This window comes from Stenella coeruleoalba (genome assembly GCF_951394435.1).
Source record: "Stenella coeruleoalba genome assembly, chromosome: 3".
NCBI lineage: Eukaryota > Metazoa > Chordata > Mammalia > Artiodactyla > Delphinidae > Stenella > Stenella coeruleoalba.
Genome location: NC_137148.1, coordinates 121,862,923 through 121,885,643, shown reverse-complemented (window position 1 = coordinate 121,885,643; position 22,721 = coordinate 121,862,923). Strand labels below are relative to the sequence as shown.

Sequence of the window (22,721 nt, the reverse complement as noted above, 5' to 3'; positions counted from 1 at the left end):
GGGCTTGCCTTGCATGAGCTGGATTCCTAGATTTTCTAAAAAGTTCTTCCTAAAAGATTTCCTAAATTTTGTCTACCTGAAATTTAAAGTCATACAAAAGGCCATTATGTGGCCTGGATTTTTCTTGTTTATTCTTAAATGAGGCCAGAGAAGCTACAGTTTTTCTTAGCATAGAGTTGTTCAGGTTGATTTTCTTGTTATGCTGTAGGTAAAAGAGTCACTGTGAAGAGTGTAAGCTTCATGGGTGGAGATTTTATCATCTGTTCCTGATGTATCTCAAGTATCCAAAGAGATCCCGGAACATAGTAGGGACTCAGCAAATCCTTATTGAATGAATGAGTGAAATACTCCCTTCAGGATTTAGCCTTATGTAATTTCAGACCGAAGCCCGTGTGGATTCAGTAATATGTCCTTACTTTGGGTACTGTAATCAAATGGACAGATCAAAATAATTTCTTTGCTTCAACACAGTGGCCTCGGATTTTATTCATTCTAGCCAGGAGCTTGATGTTGTGAACAAAATGGTTTGAATGTTTACCCTTAAACTCAGAAAGGGGATTTATGAATGGCTGTTTCCGTTTAGAGTAGAAAGTTGATTGGGTAATTAATAATGTTTCCATTTCTGATCCTATTTTTTCTTCCTTGCATATCTGACACGTGTGGGGAACATCTCTCCCTACAGAGCTCCTGAAATATTGGGAGTGGACCTGTATTTCCAAAATAAGTGATTTGAAAATGATAGGCCTGGGTTAGCATAATGGTTATTTATCTTTTTGTTCACACTCTAATAGTCTTTCTTCACTTTTATCTTCCTATCCTCAATTCTACTTGAAAATTAGGCGCAACGGGAAGAAGGTGAAGACAGGAAGAGCGTGGGCTCTGACATCAGCCAGGTGTCGGGGTGCTTCTAGCTGTGTGAGTTTGGGCAAGTCAGTTCATTTTTCTATGCCTCAGTTTTATCATCTGCATAATATTAATAATATCTTCTGGAGTTGTTGGGAGAAAGTAAGTTGGATAATGCGCACAGTTGCATACAATATACATAGTTTAATGTCACCACACAGTAGGTGCTTTAGTACTTGTTTAAAACAAGTACTTTTAAAGTACTTGTTAAAAATCGTTATAGTAATACTAACAGAAATAATTTATGACATGTAAATCCATGAACTTGAAAATAAAAAGCTGAGAGAAGTAGTCTGCAGAAATCTTTTTAACTTGGAGTAATTAAAGGGAGAGTAAGCATGAATAAAGGTGCGTATTTGAATTATGACTTTTTTTTTTTTTTTTTTGTGGTACGCGGGCCTCTCACTGTTGTGGCCTCTCCCGTTGCGGAGCACAGGCTCCGGACGCGCAGGCTCAGTGGCCATGGCTCACGGGCCCTGCCGCTCCGTGGCATGTGGGATTTTCCCGGACCGGGACACGAACCTGTGTCCCCTGCATCAGCAGGCGGACTCTCAACCACTGCGCCACCAGGGAAGCCCTGAATTATGACTTATTTTTAAAATGTCATTTAAATAATATTAAAGCATACTTAGTGAGTTACCTAGTAGAGGTTGTGGCTTAATCAGTGCCTGAAAGATAGGAAGATTTTAACTATCAAAGTATAGTAGTTAAACATTCATTATATTTCTCCTAATAGAAATCCACAATAGATCTGTGTATCATTTGGCCCTTGGGAGATGAAAAGCTAAATAAAACATAGCCCTGGCCTCAAGGAGCTCACTGTCAAAGGGGACAAAGGGAAATAAATTAATTTTTGTGATAAGTGCCTTCTCAGGGGCATATCACAGACATACATTGTGGCGCAAGATTCATGTTTTAATTATAAATCTGTAAGAGCTTTTAGAGTACTTAGAGTTTGTTGCCTTTTTTAAAAGTAAGTATTCTCTCTATTCTCTTCTCCAATGTGGCGCTTTCCCTAATGCTAGTGGGCAGGGATGTGTCAAGGAGTCCTTGTCGTATCTTCTGCAAATTCTGCAATGGTAAAGCATGAGCTTGTGAGGTTTTACTAGTCTAGGAAAATAAGAAATATCTTCTAGTAATTTTTGAGTAATCATTTAAATATATCTGAATTGCAAATGGACACTAATAGTATACTTAATACGACACCACAGTAAGTTACAAGATAAAGACTGAAGTCTTGAAAGTAAGTTTTCAAAAATATTGAGTCATTTTTTAGTAGCAAAACCAGTAAGGTGCCAGGTGTTACACTTTACATAAAATTATTTCCTTGAATTCCTATAACAGCTCTTTGAGGTAGATTTTTTTGTTTTGTTTTGTTTTTGTTTTTCTAATTTTACAGATGAGAAAACTGTGGCTGACTGAGATAATTTGCCAGAGACTCCCATAGGTGGGCTTCAACTGAGGTCTCTTAGATTCTAAAACTCATTCTGTTTCCCAAACTGTCTTTATTTTACTTTCATTTATTTCTTAACTTTTCATTTAGAAATAATTTGACTTACAAAATGTTGCAAAAACAGACAGAAAATTCATGTCCTTAACTTCCTCAAACCACTATATAATTTTTAAAATCAGGGAATTAACACTGATACCGTGTTAACTGTCCTATAAACATTATTCACATTTTGGCACTTGTTTACTAATACGATTTTTTTTTAGTCTAGGATTCAATCCAGGATCCCACATTACATTTAGTTGTTGTATCTTAGTCTCCTCTTCAGTTCCTTAGTGCTTTCTGGACCATGGTGCTTTCCAAGAGTACTGATTAGTTACTTTGTAGACTTTGTAACTTTAAATGCATTGGGTTTGTGTATGCATTTTTTTAAAAAAATAGATCTTTATTGGAATATAATTGTTTTACAATACCGTGTTAGTTTCTGTTGCACACCAGAGTGAATCAGCCATACGCATACATATGTCCCCATATGCCCTCCTTCTTGAGCCTCCCTCCCATCCTCCTTGTCCCACCCCTCTAAGTCATCGCAAAGCACCGAGCTGATCTCCTGAGCTGTGCTGCTGCTTCCCACTAGCTATCTATTTTACATTCAGTAGTGTACATATGTCCATGCTACTCTCACTTTACCCCAGCTTCCCCCTCCCTGCCCCCGTGTCCTCAAGTCCATTCTCTATGTCTATGTCTTTATTCCTGCCCTGCAGCTGTGCTCATCAGTATCATTTATTTATTTATTTTTTTAAGATTCCATGTATATGTGTTAGCATACAGTATTTGTTTTTCTCTTCCTGACTTACTTCACTCTGTATGACAGACTCTAGGTCCATCCATCTCACTACAAATAACTCAGTTTCCTTTCTTTTTATGGCTAATATTCCATTGTATATATGTGCCACATCTTTATCCATTCATCTGTCGATGGACATTTAGGTTGGTTCCATGTCTTGGCTATTGTAAATAGTGCTGCATTTAATGTTTAGGGAAGAGGATTTTCCTTGGTGTCACAATTGTATGAATGATTCTTTTTAATACACTTCATTATGTCATTGCCAATTATTGGGACATTTTGGTATGAATGAGCGTGAAGTGACGTTGGTTGGCCTTTGTTTAGAATCATAACTTGTCCCAGCAGAAGGGCCTTTGAGGATCATCTGGTGGTCTACCACCCGGGCTTCACAGATGGCAGCATCACAGTCTGCACATCTTGCCTCCTTGTCCTTTGTTTCTTCTACTTCATCCTCCTACTGCGAAGGCCAACGAACAGCCATTCAAAATGTCTGTTGACTTAAATGTGTTTAGTCTTTGACATTTTGACTCATCATTTGGTCTTGGTATAAAGTCAACTTTGCTTTTCTTTTAAGATAGACAATAGTATGTAGCTCATAAAGGGAATTTGGCACAGCTCGCAGTGATTTCTCTGTGTAGTTAAATGCCATATCTGTTTTCAACAGCTCCATCCCTTTGTGTGTACATGTTTGGAATCAGCCTGGGTAGCAGAGATTCCCTTAATGCTTATAGAACTGATATGTTAATATACCAGACTTACTTTAGGTCTCCTTGGCCTTGTTTGAAGGACTAATACAGATATATCAGCTTAACTGCTTCCTCGTGCTCTCTTGGATAATGCCAGTTGGAAGTTGGTAAACAATGGCTTCTTTGGAGGTCATTGACTTTTTTGGTGGGAGTATTATAAGAGGCAGGCATAGACTTCTGAGCTTTTTGGAAAGTTGTGTCTTTCTTTTTTTTTTTTTTTTTTTTTGCGGTACGCGGACCTCTCACTGTTGTGGCCTCTCCCGTTGCAGAGCACAGCCTCCGGACGCGCAGGCTCAGCGGCCTAGCCGCTCCGCGGCATGAGGGATCTTCCCAGACTGGGGCACGAACCCGTGTCCCCTGCATTGGCAGGCGGACTCTCAACCACTGCGCCACAAGGGAAGCCCCTTTCTTTTTTTTTAAAATATTAATTATTTATTTATTTGGCTGCATGAGGTCGTAGTTGCGGCATGCATGCGGGATCTAGTTCCCTGACCAGGGATCGAACCCTGGGCCCCTGCATAGGGAGTTTGGAGTCTTAACCACTGGACCACCGAAGTCCTGGAAAGTTGATATGTTAATAACTCATTACTCTCTTAAGAGTCGGCGTTACGAAAGCTTATTATATTTTCCCCCTGTAAATAAGAAACGTAAATATACCCTATCTTCATGGATCTACCCCCAGAAATATACTGAATGTTATTCCTGTAGTTAGATGGACTCTATTTTTTGACCTCTCACTCTTCACAGCTATGTATTTGTTTTAATGTGTATTTTGTTTTTTACCCATTATTTTGAAATTTTTGGCCTCTTACCTTTTAATATGTAAAACACATGAAAGCAAGGTATATGACAGTGTAGGAGAGTCTATGTTTTACTCTTGTTAGACTGTTACATACATATAATATAAGCAGTGATATTTGCAACACATTTATGTCTTGGGGAAAGGGAAGGGATTAGTTTATACATTCTGTGAAGAATGTAAAAATTATAAGTAAATTCAGAATGAACTCAAATATACCTTGAAACATCCCTTGTGTCACCCAGAAAGTATGGCAAATGTGCAGAGCCCTGTGCAGTAATTATTAGCCACTGCAGTTTGTGGTCCCCTGATTGAGGTCCAAGGATGGCAAGGGTTTTTGGTAGATATTTGGGTCATCAGTCCACTTTGCTTCCATGAAAGCCACTAGTGTGGAGCGGGGACCGGAAGATCCCAGGGTTGCCCTGCTCGTGTGCAGGTCTTAGGCCATTATGTTTTTAACATGGAGACTCCTTGTCTTAACACTTGTAAGAGATTTACTCATTTTGAGGAGGACAAAATGAGATAATACATATGGTGACCTCTAATACGGCACTCTGCACGGGCAAAGTAGATGTGCAATTAAGTCTTTGATGGGCTTGATCCTGATCTAGCTTAACCCTTTCCACTGTCACACTGTGTTTGTACAGGTGTCCAGAAAAACCCGGTCACCTGCTTCCTGTCTTCCCAGTTGGCATTCCTGGTGGTGACCCTCTCTGAGCAGCCTTCCCTCTCTCGACCCCTTATTCGCTGACTTCAGATACATTTTTGTGAATTCAATCATGAATATTCAAGTTACCACAATATGGTGTCAGAAAATTTTGAGTAATGCCAGGTAGGGGGCGCCTCAGCACAATAAATCTTTATTTTAAAAAAAGTTAAAATAGATGCCTTTCATGTCATGGTATTTAGCTATTGTAAATAAACCTCTGATTTCTTTTTCCATTCTCGTATGGAAGGAGACTCGAGGCTCGCGTCTCTTCAACTCCAAAAGTAGTTGCATAGGAAAATGCCTTGAATCTTGCAGATGAGTTTACTGGAGTGAATAGCTTAGGACTTCTTGTGTTTGGCTGAGGCAACTTCCGTTCTACTTTGTAATTTGCAAGAATTGTCGAATGAGTAACCCTTAAGTATTTTACAATGGTTCCTCTTCATGATTTCCCAAGCCCCTGTTATCCCTTAGTCTGATTTATTTTCGCCTTATATATTTTATTTTTTGTTCTTCTGACTAACGTGTAAACTCTCGAAGAGGCTACAATTTTGTTTGTTTCATTACTCTGTCCCTAGTGCCTGGAACAGTGCCTAGGTAGTCGGAAAACTGTTAAGTGAAGAATAGTGTCACTATTATTTAAATCGATACCCTTCACCCTAATAAGCAGATATTAAAGTTATAGAAAAGCGTGAGTAAAGCATTTGAGTTTATAATCTTTAGGAATTTCACTGATAACTTTGTGAAATAATCAGAACTTGGGAACTTTTTATCATTAGCCTTCTCTGGTGATTATGTTTCCAACCTCTTTCATAATTTAGTTCAGTCATCTTCCTACAGCTTACAGTGTATTTATAATATTCAGTCAGTCAGGATGTATTGATGAATATAATAAAATGAGTAAAATAGAACTGTAGTAGAGGCAATATTCTCATACTCTCATTTTACCTTAGTATAAAAGTTCTGATTTCTATACACACACACACACAATAAAAATTAAAGGCATCTGTGTGAGTCTCAGATGTCTCCCTCACTTCAAGGGTGTTGTGTAAGTGAAGCCCCCTTGCTGAGGGACAGAACAGCTAAACCTGACCCCCTGTGATGGACATTATCTTCAAAAAAATACTGAAGGTTAAACTTCAAGAAAACAAGCATCGTAATTTTGAGCATTTTTTTCTGGAGCAAACATGAATGAATGAATACATAAATATTTAAACAGCCATGTTGGGAAATTCCTTGGCAGTCCAGTGGTTAGGACTTGGTGCTTTCACTGCTGGGGCCTGGGTTTGATCCCTGGTCGGGGAACTAAGATCATAAAAGCCGAGCGTGTGGCCACAAACAAACAAACAAAAAGGCAAGTTGTTGATTTGTTATCAAGATTGCAGCTGCCCGGATGGGAGTGTGACTGGCAGCGTTTACGGCATGGGGTGTGATGTGGTGTTGAGGATGCCAAGGACTGAGCCCACTGCTCACTTCATAGATTGGTTCCCCTGGTCCTCGAAGGGAGTAAGGTTTAGTTTCCACATTGGTCCCGGAGGTCAGCAAGGTTTATCTTCCAGATTGTTCATTCATTCGGCAAATATTCATTGAGTGCCTGCTATGTGCCAGACCTGTGCTGGCTGGTGGAGATACAGAATTCCTGCTCTTGCAGAGTCTGTGTTCTTATCCCAGGTCTTTTGGGGCCACAGATATCTGTAACAATGTGTGAAAGTGACGGATCCTTTTCCCTGAAAAATCAGTCACTCAGTCAACCTCTTATACAAACTGATGCATGCAGACACAGAGCTGCTGTGGGGTGGGGAAGAGCCCTGCTCGCTGAGTTTTGTAGACCATTTCCTGGGTTCAGAAGGCTTAAAGCTCAAGCTTACCAAGTGGAGGGCCCTGTCCCCCCCCCCACCCCCACCGCCGAGCCTGTTCGCTGCTCTCATCTCCCCCTCAGCACCTTACGGTGTTTTGGGTAAGACTTCCCTGTGATTTTCCTTTCCTATTAGATCGCATGATGAAGCAGTACACCTCTGGGAACAGAGCCTGACAGGCGCTCAGCAGGCCTGGTCAGCAGCCTGCTTGTCCTCTGGCTTTGAGGACTTCTACTGTCTGAGTCTCTTTTTGCATCTGAGCAGTGCAAAGGGTGGGGTTTGAGTGACTGAGGTGTTTGAGGGTAGGTTAGGTGGGCAGGCCTTGAAGGCAAAAGAAAGTATCTGTGGCTGAATTACAGTCTTGATGCTCATTAACTAGGGGATTTTGAGCAAATGACTTAGTTTAATTTCTCACAAGCTTAATTTCTCACAAGTGAAAGGGAAAAAAAAAACCCAGAATGTAACTCATGGAATAGTTTTGAGAATTAAACTGAAATAATTAAACTGAAATAATATATTAAACTGCCTAGGACAAAAATGGTAGCTATTATCAGTTTTTTTTTCCCATAAATTTATTTTTGGCTGTGTTGGGTCTTCGTTGCTACACGCAACCTTTCTAGTTGTGGCGAGCAGGGGCTACTCTTCGTTGTGGTGCACGCGCGGGCTTCTCATTGCGGTGGCTTCTCTTGTTGCGGAGCACGGGCTCTAGGCACGCGGGCTCAGTAGTTGTGGCGCACGGGCTTAGTTGCTCCGTGGCATGTGCGATCTTCCCGGACCAGGGCTCAAACCCATGTCCCCTGCATTGGCAGGTGGATCTTTTTTTTTCTTCTTTCTTATTAATTAATTAATTTATTTTTGGCAGCGTTGGGTCTTCGTTGCTGCTTGTGGGCTTTCTTTTTAGTTGCGATGAGCGGGGGCTACTCGTCATTGCCGTGCGCAGGCTTCTCATTGCGGTGGCCTCTCTTGTCGCAGAGCACCAGCTCTAGACGCACAGGCTCTAGAGTGCAGGCTCAGTAGTTGTGGCGCACGGGCATAGCTGCTCTGCAGCATGTGGGATCTTCCTGAACGAGGGCTCGGACCCGTGTCCCCTGCATTGGCAGGCGGATTCCTAACCACTGCGCCACCGGGGAAGCCCTGGCAGGCGGATTCTTAACCACTGTGCCACCAGGGAAGCCCTGTCAGCTTTTTATTAACATGAAATTGTGTTTCAGGGGAATTTAATCAACTTATTTTTTTGTATTTTTTTCTTTATTGAAATATAGTTGATTTACAGTGCTGTGCCAGTTTCTTCTGTACAGCAGAGTGACTCACCATACACATATATACATAAATAAACTATTGAGCACCTGGCACAGACTCCTTCTGTGATTATATTCCTGTGATGCTGACCCAGCCACCAGGCAATAGTAAAGGACAATAGTGAAGGAATTCACTATGTATTGATACTAGGCCTGATTTAATTTTGTGGCTCTACCACTAACCAGCTGGGTGACCCTAAGCTTTCTGATTTTATTTAGTTTCCATTTAGTTTCTGAAAGATGGGATAATGATATCCCATGACCCAATCACAACAGAGAGGCTGATTTGAGAAAAGATCATGCAAGTAAAGCATTCCACACAGTGCCTCATACAAAGAACACGCTTGATTTACGTAAGGCTGGTTCAGTATTAATAGTATTATTTATTAATTAGCTTAACCTAACCTCCCCGTCTCCATCCAGAGCTAGGTTGACTCCAAAGAAGGTTTCTCCGGATTTCATACAGGTCCAGTTGATGACAGCATCTACTTACCTATTCCAAACTAGTAAAATTAAGACTCTTGATTGAAAACTGGCCTTAGAGATTGCTTGGATAATATTTACTGTTTCTGCAAATAACTGGTTACTGTGAAGTAATTCACTTTGGTAAAAAAAAGAATGGTAATTTTTCTTTATGTGTTTTCATTTAGTATCCAAACCCCATGGATAAAAATGTCATCTCTGTAAAAATTGTGGAGGAAAAGAAAGGTAAGTGCTACTGATCTTTGTGAAGATGTGTGTCTTTGTGTGTGTGTGTGGCCTGTTATATATATATATTTTTTTTTGCGGTACGCAGGCCTCTCACTGTTGTGGCCTCTCCCGTTGTGGAGCACAGGCTCTGGACATGCAGGCTCAGAGGCCATGGCTCACGGGCCCAGCCGCTCCGCGGCATGTGGGATCTTCCCGGACCGGGGCACGAACCCCCGTCCCCTGCATCAGCAGGCGGACTCTCAACCACTGCGCCACCAGGGAAGCCCTGGCCTGTTATATTTTAAACAGGTATATTAACAGGTATAGTTCTGTATTCGAGGCGACTGATAGAAAAGAGCACCCGGCATTTCCAGCAGTAGAAGGCTTGCCTTATGCTCTTGTCACTTTCTCCATTAAGAATTGACGACAGCTGTGACAGTTTACATTTTTGAACACTTAATGTGTGCCAGGCACTCTTACTTTTATTAATTTAATCCTCAGAACAATGAGGTCACATGGCTATGTCTCTTGATATATTCGTATATCATTTTATAGATGGCAAAATAGATATTACTAATAGCATGTATATGAGATGTGACTGTAAAATGATTGGATTATGGAATCAAAACTGCTTAACAATATGGTTCAGTATTGACTAGAGTGGGGCTTGACAAATTATGCTTGTGTTGCCTGTTGTTGTAAATAAAGTTTTATTGGCACACAGCTATGCCCATTTGTTTATGTATTATCTGTGCTTACTTCCTTATCACAACAATAGAGTTGTGGTAACAGAGACTGTATGGCCCACAAAACCTAAAATATTAATATTTACCATCTGGCGCTTTACAGAAGATGTTTACTGATCCTTGGACTGGAGTGTAGGAGTCTTTCCTGTTCTCTGTCATTTACATCTCCGGTAGAAGCGTTTTCACTGTCAGTGTTTGAACTCGAGAGCTGGCACTGAAGGAAGCTATAATGTTGCACATCATCAATGTGTAAACCTTTGAAGACACCCAGGCTCGGTCTACCATGCTCTTGAACCTTCTGAGAAAATGTATGAGATGTTCATTTCGTGACCCTGAGCCATTCTCTCTGTTTGGTGAAGAGAGAACTGTCTTTGCGAGGGTATTTCCTGCACTTCCATAACTCTGTAAATATGATTAAAAGCCGTTTTCTCAGGTACCTGCACTCGTAGGAGAAAGGTTTTATATGGCATTAGAAAAGTCTGATTTCAGGTCCTGATTTTGTTACTATCTACATGAACTAACTTCTTGGAGGCTCTATTTCTTCATCTGTTAAATGGGAAAATAATAACAAACTGCCTTTAGGTTGTTGAGAAGATCAAATGATAGAACAATGTGCATATTTCTAAGTGGTTAATTATAATTTCTACCACTGACAGGGGCATCTTTGCCTCCGGGAGTGGCTCATCCATTTTCACTACGTGTACTGCAGACATTGGATGAGATGGCCAAAGGCATGCCAGTAGGCAGAGGAGGTGAACCCATTTCTCACCCTACCAACAACTTCTGGGCACTCAGGGTGTTTGCACCAAGGTTCAGGGCTGTTATAGCCAGAGCTTTGAGAAACTGTAGGAACATGCTGAGTCACAGTAATTCACAGAGCAAAAGACAACACTTCAGAGTTTATATTTTTCTCTGATTTGGTTTCCTTTTTTCCTCAACTCACATTTATTGTGTTTTTTTTTTTATGTCCCTCGTGCTATTCTGTAAACTTCTTTCCAAAACAGAATAGTTCCAGCCACAGGGAGTCTGCTCCCCTACGAGAGAAGAGTATGCCCAATATAATTAATAAGAGGTTTATTCAAAAAGAGTCATGTACCAAAATGTTCATTGCAGCTTTATTTATAGTAACCCGGAGATGGAAACAACCTAAGTGTCCATCATCGGATGAATGGATAAAGAAGATGTGGCACATATATACAATGGAATATTACTCAGCCATAAAAAGAAACGAAATTGAGTTATTTGTAGTGAGATGGATGGACCTAGAGTCTGTCATACAGAGTGAAGTAAGTCAGAAAGAGAAAGACAAATACCGTATGCTAACACATATATATGAAATTTAAGAAAAAAAAATGTCATGAAGAACCTAGGGATAAGACAGGAATAAAGACACAAACCTACTAGAGAATGGACTTGAGGATATAGGGAGTGGGAAGGGTAAGCTGTGACAAAGCGAGAGAGAAGCATGGACATATATACACTACCAAACGTAAAACAGGTAGCTAGTGGGAAGCAGCCACATAGCTCAGGGAGATCAGCTCGGTGCTTTGTGACCACCTGGAGGGGTGGGATAGGGAGGGTGGGAGGGAGGGAGACACAAGAGGGAAGAGATATGGGAACATATGTATATGTATAACTGATTCACTTTGTTATAAAGCAGAAACTAACACACCATTGTAAAGCAATTATACTCCAATAAAGATGTAAAAAAAAAAAAAAAAGTTTAAATTTGTAGCCAGAAACCTGTGCTTGAAAACATGTTTGGTGCAGAAGGTGGCAGCATCAGATTCTCCATCGTTTTGTTAAAACATTCTCTTCGTTGGAGCTGAGCAGGGGGCTCATTGGCCATGGCCATTGGAGTGTTGACATTGATAGTCCTGAGCAGTGAACGATTTACGATTCTTTTGTCCTTGAATTTAGAATGTGCAGTGTGAGTGGCTAGCTATTTTATCCTTATTCCTTGCTCACAGATATTTGCAGGGATTTGGCCCAGAAAAGTGGTCAGGGATGCTGGGTTTTGAGTTAAATATTTTCTCTGGGAATTCTACATATCGAAAATTGACATTGACATTAAAAGTTTTATTGACATTAAAACAAGAATACATTTCCGTCAGTTCTTTTTTGAGTGTAAAAATTTTCTGTTTCTAGATGTGTCAACAGGGATCATCTATAGAAAGAGGATTGCAGTCTGTCAAAATGTGGTTCCAGAAATTTTAAGGAAGGTAAATTCATTTCAAAATTTAATCAGATTTGGTGTAACGTTGGGTGTTTTCCAAATAGTCATGGAAAGAGATAGCATTTTCTGATGTGAAGGAGTGTTAGAACTTCCCCAGTTCTCCTACCTCAGAGCCCTTCTAAGGAAGAAATCTGTCTCCTGTCCGACCTCAGTTTTGACAGGTGCTACCAGAGAGTTTTTTTCCTGTCTGTTCTGTCTCTTTTGTGGAGGGCTCTTAGTGTACATAGAGATGGGCAACAATTATTTTAAAAGATACTTTGGACATTTTGCATGAAGTGACCATCTTTTCTAATCTGTCCATGGTTAGATATGACTCTTAGGTAAGAATGATCAGAAGTGGGCAGATGGTAAGTATTAACTTCAGTAAGGAAGAGAAAAGCTTCAGTTTCCATTTTACTGTCAGTAAGAATGGCTTTGAGAGTATAGTGTTTTCAGCACCCTCTGTAAGTCTTTTTGTGTGTGTTTCTGTAAAGTAATGGTATTGATGATGAAATCTTCATGATAGCAAATTGTTTTCTCTCTTTGAAATCCTTGAGCACTCTGGTGATTGTTGGAAAAAGGTGAGTGAAATTTTTAATCACATTGCTTTAACCGTAGAGGGATTATTGACAAGAGTCCTTTTAGAATCATTAGGAAATAGAGGAGAGTGTCTTGCTGCGTACTTTTAAGAATGTCTCCGTCTTTTCAACCTGGAAGTGATCCTGTGTGTGATATAAAACCCAGTGGGGCTCCTGCCGGTTAGCTTGCAAATTGCTTTGCTGTGCTGTATGTAGAAAACATGGCAGCTTCCATCACTTTCTTATCATGGATTAAGACTCTGTTGCTTTCTTTAGTGGAAAGAAGGCTGATATGACAATGAAAATGAACTTTCTTTTATTTTCCAGATAATAATATGTTGCAGTATGTGCAGCAAATTATTGCTGGCTTTTTCCCCAGAGTGTGTACCCTGCCTTTGCCCTGTATACATGCTTTGCATCTATTATTTAAAAAGGCATTCAACTTTGTCTTGTATCTCCATTCTTAAATAATTTAAGAACACCCTGACTTGTACAATTCTGCCTTTGTAGCTTTGCATGTTTCCTCCACCTAGGAAAGCATACATTTCTAGATATTGGGCAGAGTTTAAAATGAAGAAAATATTTTATCTGATACTGGCCTGCATGTGAGCCCATAAGTGGGCCCAATTAGAATCCGTCAATTTAAGAAGGCCATAACCAGCCCTAGAGGAGACACGAAGGAGGCTGATGCTTTGCTTAATGTTTAGCAGTTAGGGGAATCAGGCCAGGGACTACACAGGCTGTGTAAATCCTGGGCCATTTGCATGTCCTTACCAACATTTAGTAAGGTCATAGTGTGTTTGATTATCAAGGACTTACCGCCATTGGTGAGTCGTCATCCCTATATCAGGATCACTTGTCCTCTTAATTCCCTGAGACTAAAAGCAACTCTGGACACAGTCCTTATGTAGCTTGTTCCTCCTAAATTCAGAAAACCATCTTCTGTCTTTTGGACAGGTGAACATTTTAAAGGTACCTAATGTCCAGTTAGAAGAGGAATCATGGTTCAATCCTCAGGAAAGGAACATGGCTATAAGGAGTCACTGCCTTACGTGGACACAATATGCATCCATGAAGGAAGAGTCTGTCTTCCGGGAAAGTATAGAAAATCCAAATTGGTAAGATCACCTGTGTGTGTGTGTGTGTGTGTGTGCGCGCGCGCATGTAGGTTGGGTGCGGGGAAGCACAAATGAGCACACATATTAAAAAGCTATGATTCCATACTTATAACCTCTGTTTACAACTCACATAAATTATATACTATTAATTTTTAATCACACAAGTAATCAGTAAATAGATTTCCCTTTGGGGGAAAAATGACAGCCCAACTCCTTTCTGACTGTCCTATCCAATTTGGTGCCTTTTTGCCTTCTCCAGAGGCAGTGAGTGTTATCAGTGTATTGAGTATTCTTCCAGACCTTTAAGAGATACCTCTAGATACTCATAGAACCTGTATAGTATGGTTTTGATTATCTTTTTTACATACATGCTTTCATTCTGTGTAAATCATTGTGCACTTATCTTTTTTGTTTAGTAGAAGTTTCTAAACTTTATCCAGTTGATGTCTGTAAAATCTAGCTTATTCCTTTGAACTGCTGCATAGTGTTCAATCCTATCATTATACTACATTCTATTTAGCTTTTTTCCTTTTGGACAGATGTTCAGATGGTTTCTAGTTACTCTTATATATATAAGCAGTACTGTAATATTTGTGAAGCGTACGATCCTTGTATATTCTATATGTGAATGTTTCTCTAAAGGAGAATTGATTTTATTATTGAAATATAGTTGACATACAGTATTATGTTAAAGGAGAATTTTTAGTTGTCAGGTTTATTGAGTTATTATTTACATACAAAATTTATTCTTCTTAGTGTACAATTCAATGAGTTTTGGCAAACACACACATATACAGTTGTGTATATTGCCACAATCAAGCTACAGAACACTTCAGGTAGATTTTAAAGAGCTATATGCCGGGATAATTCCATGAGGAAAGAGTATTCTTTTCAACAAATGGTGCTGGCACAATTGCATATCCACATTCAAAAGAACGAAGATGGACCTCTGTCTCACACCAAATACAAAATTAACTCAAAATGGATCAAAGAACTAAATGAAAGAGTTAAGACTATAAAACTATTAGGAGAAAACATAGGTGTAAGTCTGTGCGATCTTGGATAAGGCAGTAGTTTCTTAGATATGACACCAAAAGCCCAAGCAACAAAAGAAAAAAATAGGTAAAATTGACTTCATCAAAATGAAAAACTTTTGTGCTTCAAAGGACACAGTCAAGAAGGTGAAAAGACAGCCCAACAAATGGGAGAAACTATTCGCAAACTGTATAACTGATAAGGGTTTAGTATCTAGCATATGTAAAAGACTGTTACAACTCAGTAATAAAAAGACAACCCAGTTAATAAAGGGGCAAGGCATTTGAGTAGATATTTATCCAGAAAGGTATACAGATGACCAATAAGTACATGAAAAGATGCTCAACATCTTTAGTGTTTCGGAAAATGCAAATTGAAACCACTTTGAGATACCGCTTCAAACCTGCCAGGATGGCTGTAATAAAAAAGAGACACAGTAACAAGCGTTGGAAAGGATGTGGAGAAATTGGAACCCTCGCACACTGCTGGTGGGAATGTAAATGGTGCAGCTGCTGTGGAAAACGGTTTTTCAGTGCCTCAAACAGTTAAATGTAGAGTTACCACTTGACCCAGCAATTCTACATTGTATTGAAAAAATCCACAAAAATTTGCAGGAATGTTCATAGCCCCATTATTTGTAATAGGCAGAATGTGGAAACAAGCCAAATGTCCTTCATCTGATGAATATATAACCAAATGTGGTATATCCATACAATGGAATATTATTCAGCCATAAAAAGAAATGGAGCAATGATTCATGTTACAATGTGGATGAAGCTTGAACACACTGTTTTCAGCGAAAGAAGCCAGTTACAAAAGACCATATATTGTTTGAGTCAGTTGATTTGAAATGTCCGTAACAGGCAGATCCATAGGGACAGAAAGTAGATTAGTGGTTGCCATGGGCAAGGAGGACAGGAGAAGAGGGAGTGAACTGCTGATGGGTATGGAATTTCTCTTTGGGGTGATGAAAATATCCTGGAACTAGCGTTGATGGTTGCACACCTCTGAAAATACTAAGACCACTGAACTGTATACCTTAAAGGGGTGAATTTCATGGTATATGAATTATTCCTCGATAAAAGAAAGTTATGTGGCTGGTTCTCAGGACATGCATCTTTTAAGTTTATACAGATTCTGTCACCAATATATTAATAAGTTAATTTACACTCTCAGCAGCAGCACATGAAAGCTCATTTCCTACAATATTGCCAGGACTTAATATTAACATACTTTTTTATTTTTGCCAGTGTAATGGGTGAGAATGATTAATTCCTTTGAAATAGGTTTACAAACAAAAGCAAACTCTAACAAGCACCACATGTTAATAGTGATTATTGCTGTGAACTGTGATTTCAGAGGATAATTTACTGTATGTTTTTCTGTTCTATATGGTTTGAGATTTTTATTTACCTGTCATTTTAAGGGAAATAAAGCCCTCAAACCCAAGTAACTAAAAATCAGAAATCTAAAATCCGTCTGAAGCCCCATCACTTGTTCAAATCATTTCTGCTCCCCATAATTTTGGTCCTATAGTGATAATTCTAGAATGTTCCAGCAGCACACTGGGTGAGTATGAATGCCAAGTCTTATTAGCGTCTGAGGTAGGCTTGCTCTGAACCACCCACTAGCTTTTTTCTTCTTAGTCTCCCACATGTCAAGAGCTTCACATAGAACATAGATGTTTAGGATTAACTATAAAAGTTGTGGGTAAAGAATAGAGCTTTTCTTCTTCTTTTTTTGTAGAAGTAGTAAAAGGACAGAATTGGCTGATTTTATGCAAAAAGCACAGAAGTCTTTCATATACCTCATTTTAGCCTCATTTTATCAGCTACCTGGGCTGTCGGCTGGTCTGAAAAGCAGTACTAAACCTTCATCAGTTCTTTGTAAAATAATAACTGTCCTGGAGAATCCAAGAAAATGTCCTGCAGGACCTTTTTCCATTGTGTGTTTTTAAAATTATTTTTTAAATAGTCATTCTGATTTTGGAAAAAATGTTAAATGTATCTTGTAAAAAACACTAAATTCAGGGAAAAAAGAAGCAATTTTCATCATCTAACAATAGTGTCTGTTTACATAACTTTCTTGGTCCAATCCTAATGGCATTTAGATTGTTTCTGATTTTTCGCTATTATGAAGAATGCTGTGATGAGATCCCTATGATTACATATATCCTCACTTATTCAATGACCTTTTAAGGTCGATGGGACAGGTGGGATTTCTGGGTCAATTCAAAGGTTATGTGCATTTTATATTTTGATGCATATTACCAGATTCCTCTGTAAAAAAGTTCGACCAACTACAACTTTTCCTTTCTTTGGTTTGTTATGTTCCTGTCCTCTGCAAAACACTCTCTTTTTAATGATTGACACAGCAGGCCAGTATTTATTGGCTCCTATTATGTCAAGGTCAAAGCTAGATCCTTCACCTGAGGTGTTTTGAAGCTAAGGTTAAATAACTTACCCAATATGTGACCACATCTTGAGCAAAGTGGTGACACAGGAATATGGACATTTTTAAAGGATGGACTGAATCTCAAGCTATAGGTTGCTTTGGGTTCCAGGTTATGGAGAACGGGTTTTGTTCTTCTGGCAACAAGCAGTCACACAAAGGTTTCTGAGCAGGGGGTGATGTAATGACAGCTGTGATTTAGGCTCTGGGAAACATGTTTTCTTAGGTCTTGACATGGATTTAGAAAGGCATTTTAGGTGGACATTCTAAATGAGTGGGGAATCTTGGGGGGACATGAAAGAAAGGACCCATTATTATTTCCATCCCCCTCCTTTGCAGGGAATGTGAGAGTAAGGGCTATCCGCTGCACCCAGAAGAGGAAATATGGACAATCTTTTTTTAAAGGAAAAAAAATGCTGTCACGGCTGCTGAGTCTAAAATTAGACCTTCAAGCTGTGTGTTGGTTAGCAGGTGTGGATGTGTGACGGGAAACCAGATGTCATTCTGTCCCTGTGCGTGACCCGTCGGCTCAGTGCAGGGATGGCCTGAAATGGGTTTCCCGTAGAATCTGGCCAAGCCTTGATCTGTGTCTCTTTACTAGATCCAGTTTTGGCTTTCTGCTGACGTCTCTGCAGTTGTGGCACCTTCTTGGGCAAGAGCTCCTTCGGTCTTTCTCTGTCTGTGTATCACACAGCTGGGTATTTCTAATGTGCTTTCTTCCTTTATTAACTTCATTGGGCATTTTTTCTCTGCAGTTTTTATGGAATGGAGTTTACATCCTTTTCAGAAGCTAGAGTGATGTGATGTTTTGCACTCATCTCAAACTTTCCAGAGTCCAGCTTGGCACTCCATGCCTCAGAGACGTCCTCCTATATTAGTTCTGTCCCTTCTCCTATACCCATCAGGCCACCTTCCACAGCAAATTACAGACACCCTGACTCAGGTGATTCCAGCCATCACTTATTTATGTTTACTAGGTGCCAGCCTCTGTTCTAAGTGCTTGATATATGTATGTATTTGTGTATATATGAGTTTATATATATAAATTCATTTAATTCTCATAGCAACCCTATGAGGTTGGAACTATGATTATGCCCATTTTACAACTTGAGGCTTAGAGAAGTTAAGTAACTTATACTAGCTAAGATGGCCAGTAAGTGTCAGAGTCAGATTCAAACCCCAGGTGGTTTGGCTGCAGAATCTATGCTGCTGGCAATGACGCTGTCCTTCCTCTTAGTAAGGAGCTCTATTATCTCATAACCAAGTGGGGTACAGTTTCATAGTTGTTCTTTCGGCTCCACCTTTCCCTGTGTATCCGATTTTTTTTTTCAAGTTTGTTTAGCTCATGGCTGCCAGCAGCAGCTAGGGTAGCACACATACTTGTCCTCATTTAGTGAGGGAAAGAGACCTGTGAGAGTGAGAGAACCCATCCCAACCAAGAGGGAAAAGGCCTTTCCCTGAATCTCTTTGCGACAGCCTCAGTCACCTGCTACCTCGTGGACCAGTAAGAGTGATCAGAGGCTGATACCGGCTGACTGGCCCTCACCAGTCAGGATCTGCCCCTAGAGCTGGGGGTGGGATCCCTTCCCTCTGAAACACATGGGCTGCATGGGAGAGGGATGGGCACCTGGACACAAACACCACTAGAGTATAGTAAGAAGGACCACTGCATACTGGTTTTCCCTTCAACATGGTACCCATTGTCTTTGTTATGCTTTGGAAGTGATAAACACTACAGCAAGTGAATACAGGGATATCTCTGTACCAGTCATCGGGCCTCCCAAGGGACAGGAACCAGGAACTAAGGCAGTCTCACAGTCTCTTGTCTTTCCATACCTAGCTCAATTGTCCAAAATACAGATCTACTTCATTACACAGGCAGCCTGGCTCCTCCAGGCCCGTGCAGGGTCTCTCCTGTCCTGTGTCACGGTAACTGACTAGATTCTGGGGTTAGAAACCACCTCTGAAACTAAAATTATATGCCCTGGCACAATTTATTCCTCTTCTCTAAGCCTCAGTGTTCTCATCTGTATGATGGGGATGATATCCCTACCTTGGAGGGCTGTTGTGAGAATCAAATGAGTTGGTACATGCAGAGAGCTTAGAGCAGCACCTGCCCGTAGTGGTCAATAAATGTTATTGCTCAACATCGTGACTTACTGTTGCTGTCATCCTCATCTTCTTAAAAATTCACATGACTTTTGATTCTAATCCTAAGCATGTGCTATTTTAATACAGAAACAGTGTTTATGGTTATTTCCATCACGCCGCAGGGAGATGTTCCACGTTGTGGTTTTGCATTCCCCTGGTTCACCGTCTCTGGGGGTATGAGCTCCTCAGTTCGAGAGTCATGGGAGTAGGAACACTTCTCTGTTAGTTCCAGAGTGAGGTCAAAGCGCTGGAGAGCATAGCCTGCAGGGCATGGATTGAATTCTCCTGGATTTGGGGTTCTCGGCACCTGCTATGACCAGGGCTGCTGTAGACCCAGGACTGACACGCGCAGTGCTCTGAGGAACTGACTGGGTTTCCAGAATCAGAGACGCTGGGGGCGAGGCACAGCATGGCCTTGGGACACTTGGGCCAAAGCAGAGAATAGAAAAATGAATCTTAATCTGAAATAAAAAAAATCAGAAGTCAGCTCTCGGGGAAACGTGCTTTATTTTTCTTTCTTTATTTATGTATTTGGCTGTGCCACATGGCCTGCGGGATCTTCCCTGACCAGGGATCGAACCCCAGTCTGCTGCATTGGGAGCACTGAGTCTTAACCAATGGACTGCAAGGGAAGTCCTCTGCTTTGTTTATTATGTAGAGTAGGATACAAGCATTTACTCTTGGAAGTGGGGAAAGGAGTGCACTATTTTAGATTTTTCAGAATGAAAAGTCATGATTTCTGCCCTCTGAACATTACTTTCCAAGATAAACGTATTAATTTCTTACTCTTCTGCGTTTGCTTCTAGACATTTTAATTTTTAAAAATTTTTAAACATCTTTACTGGAGTATAATTGCTTTACAATGGTGTGTTAGTTTCTGCTTTATAACAAAGTGAATCAGCTCTACATATACATATATCCCCATATCTCTTCCCTCTTGTGTCTCCCTCCCTCCCACCCTCCCTATCCCACCCATCTAGGTGGTCACAAAGCACTGAGCTGATATCCCTGTGCTATGCGGCTGCTTCCCACTAGCTATCTATTTTACATTTGGTAGTGTATATATGTCCATGTCACTCTCTCACTTCGCCCCAGCTTACCCTTACCCCTCCCTGTGTCCTCAAGTCCGTTCGCTAGTGGTTCTGCGTCTTTATTCACATCCTGCCTCTAGGTTCTTCATGACCACTTTTTTTTTTTTTTTTAGATTCCATATATATGTGTTAGCATAGGGTATTTGTTTTTCTCTTTCTGACTTGCTTCACTCTGTATGACAGACTCTAGGTCCATCCACCTCACTATAAATAACTCAATTTCGTTTCTTTTTATGACTGAGTAATATTTCATTGTATATATGTGCCACATCTTCTTTTTCCATTCATCTGTCGATGGACACTTAGGTTGCTTCCATGTCCTGGCTGTTGTAAATAGAGCTGCAGTGAACATTTTGGTACATGACTCTTTTTGTATTATGGTTTTCTCAGGGTATATGCCCAGTAGTGGGATTGCTGGGTCATATGGTAGTTCTATTTTAGTTTTTTAAGGAACCTCCATACTGTTCTCCATAGTGGCTGTATCAATTTACATTCCCACCAACAGTGCAAGAGTGTTCCCTTTTCTCCACATCCTCTCCATCATTTATTGTTTGTAGATTTTTTGATGATGGTCATTCTGACTGGTGTGAGGTCATATCTCATTGTAGTTTTGATTTGCATTTCTCTAATGATTAATGATGTTGAGCATTCTTTCATGTGTTTATTGGCAATCTGTATATCTTCTTTGGAGAAATATCTATTTAGGTCTTCTGCCCATTTTTAGATTGGGTTGTTTGTTTTGTTGATATTGAGCTGCATGAGCTGCTTGTAGATTTTGGAGATTAATCCTTTGTCAGTTGCTTCATTTGCAAATAGCTTCTCACATTTTGAGGGTTGTCTTTTGGTCTTGTTTATGGTTTCCTTTGCTGTGCAAAAGTTTTTAAGTTTCATTAGGTCCTGTTTGTTTATTTTTGTTTTTATTTCCATTTCTCTAGGAGGTGGGTCAAAAAGGATCTTTCTGTGATTTATGTCATAGAGTGTTCTGCCTATGTTTCCCTCCAAGACTTTTACAGTGTCTGGCCTTATATTTAGGTCTTTAATCCATTTTGAGTTCATTTTTGTGTATGGTGTTAGGGAGCATTCTAATTTCATTCTTTTACATGTAGCTGTCCAGTTTTCCCAGCACCAGTTATTGAAGAGGCTGTCTTTTCTCCATTGTATATTCTTGCCTCCTTAATCAAAAATAAGTTGACCATATGTGTGTGGGTTTACCTCTGGGCTTTCTGTCCTGTTCCATTGATCTGTATTTCTGTTTTTGTGCCAGTACCATACTGTCTTGATTACTGTAGCTTTGTAGTATAGTCTGAAGTCAGGGAGCCTGACTCCTCCAGCTCCATTTTTCGTTCTCAAGATTGCTTTGACTATTCGGGGTCTTTTGTGTTTCCATACAAATTGTGAAATTTTTTGTTCTAGTTCTGTGAAAAATGCCATTGCTAGTTTGATAGGGATTGCATTGAATCTGTAGATTGCTTTGGGTAGTAGAGTCATTTTCACAATGTTGATTCTTCCAATCCAAGAACATGGTATATCTCTCCATCTATTTGTATCATCTTTAATTTCTTTCATCAGTGTCTTATAATTTTCTGCATACAGGTCTTTTGTCTCCTTAGGTAGGTTTATTCCTAGATATTTTATTCTTTTTGTTACAGTGGTAAATGGGAGTGTTTTCTTAATTTCTCTTTCAGATTTTTCATCATTAATGTATAGGAATGCAAGAGATTTTCATGCATTAATTTTGTATCCTGCTACTTTACCAAATTCATTGATTAGCTCTAGTAGTTTTTTGGTAGCATCTTTAGGATTTTCTATGTATAGTATCTTGTCATCTGTGAACAGTGACAGCTTTACTTCTTCTTTTCTGATTTGGATTCCTTTTATTTCTTTTTCTTCTCTGATTGCTGTGGCTAAAACTTCCAAAACAATGTTAAATAGTAGTGGTGAGAGTGGGCAACCTTGTCCTGTTCCTGATGTTAGTGGAAATGGTTTCAGTTTTTCACCATTGAGGACGATGTTGGCTGTGGGTTTGTCATATATGGCCTGT

At 40.0% G+C, this 22,721-nt stretch overlaps 1 protein-coding gene across 15 annotated transcripts in view; it reads left to right on the top strand.

Moving 5' to 3' along the window:
* PRELID2 (PRELI domain containing 2) overlaps window positions 1-22,721 on the top strand; it is a 764,348-nt gene that overhangs the window by 5,019 nt on the left and 736,608 nt on the right. For 14 of the 15 annotated variants that reach the window (XM_079916212.1, XM_079916216.1, XM_079916215.1 and 11 more), the window contains exons 2-5: window positions 9,256-9,313; window positions 10,698-10,793; window positions 12,190-12,263; window positions 13,792-13,952. In XM_079916212.1, coding sequence (XP_079772338.1) covers window positions 9,256-9,313; window positions 10,698-10,793; window positions 12,190-12,263; window positions 13,792-13,952 — 389 coding nt within the window. The remainder of the gene's footprint in view (window positions 1-9,255; window positions 9,314-10,697; window positions 10,794-12,189; window positions 12,264-13,791; window positions 13,953-22,721) is intronic. The other variant, XM_079916209.1, reaches the window with a different exon arrangement.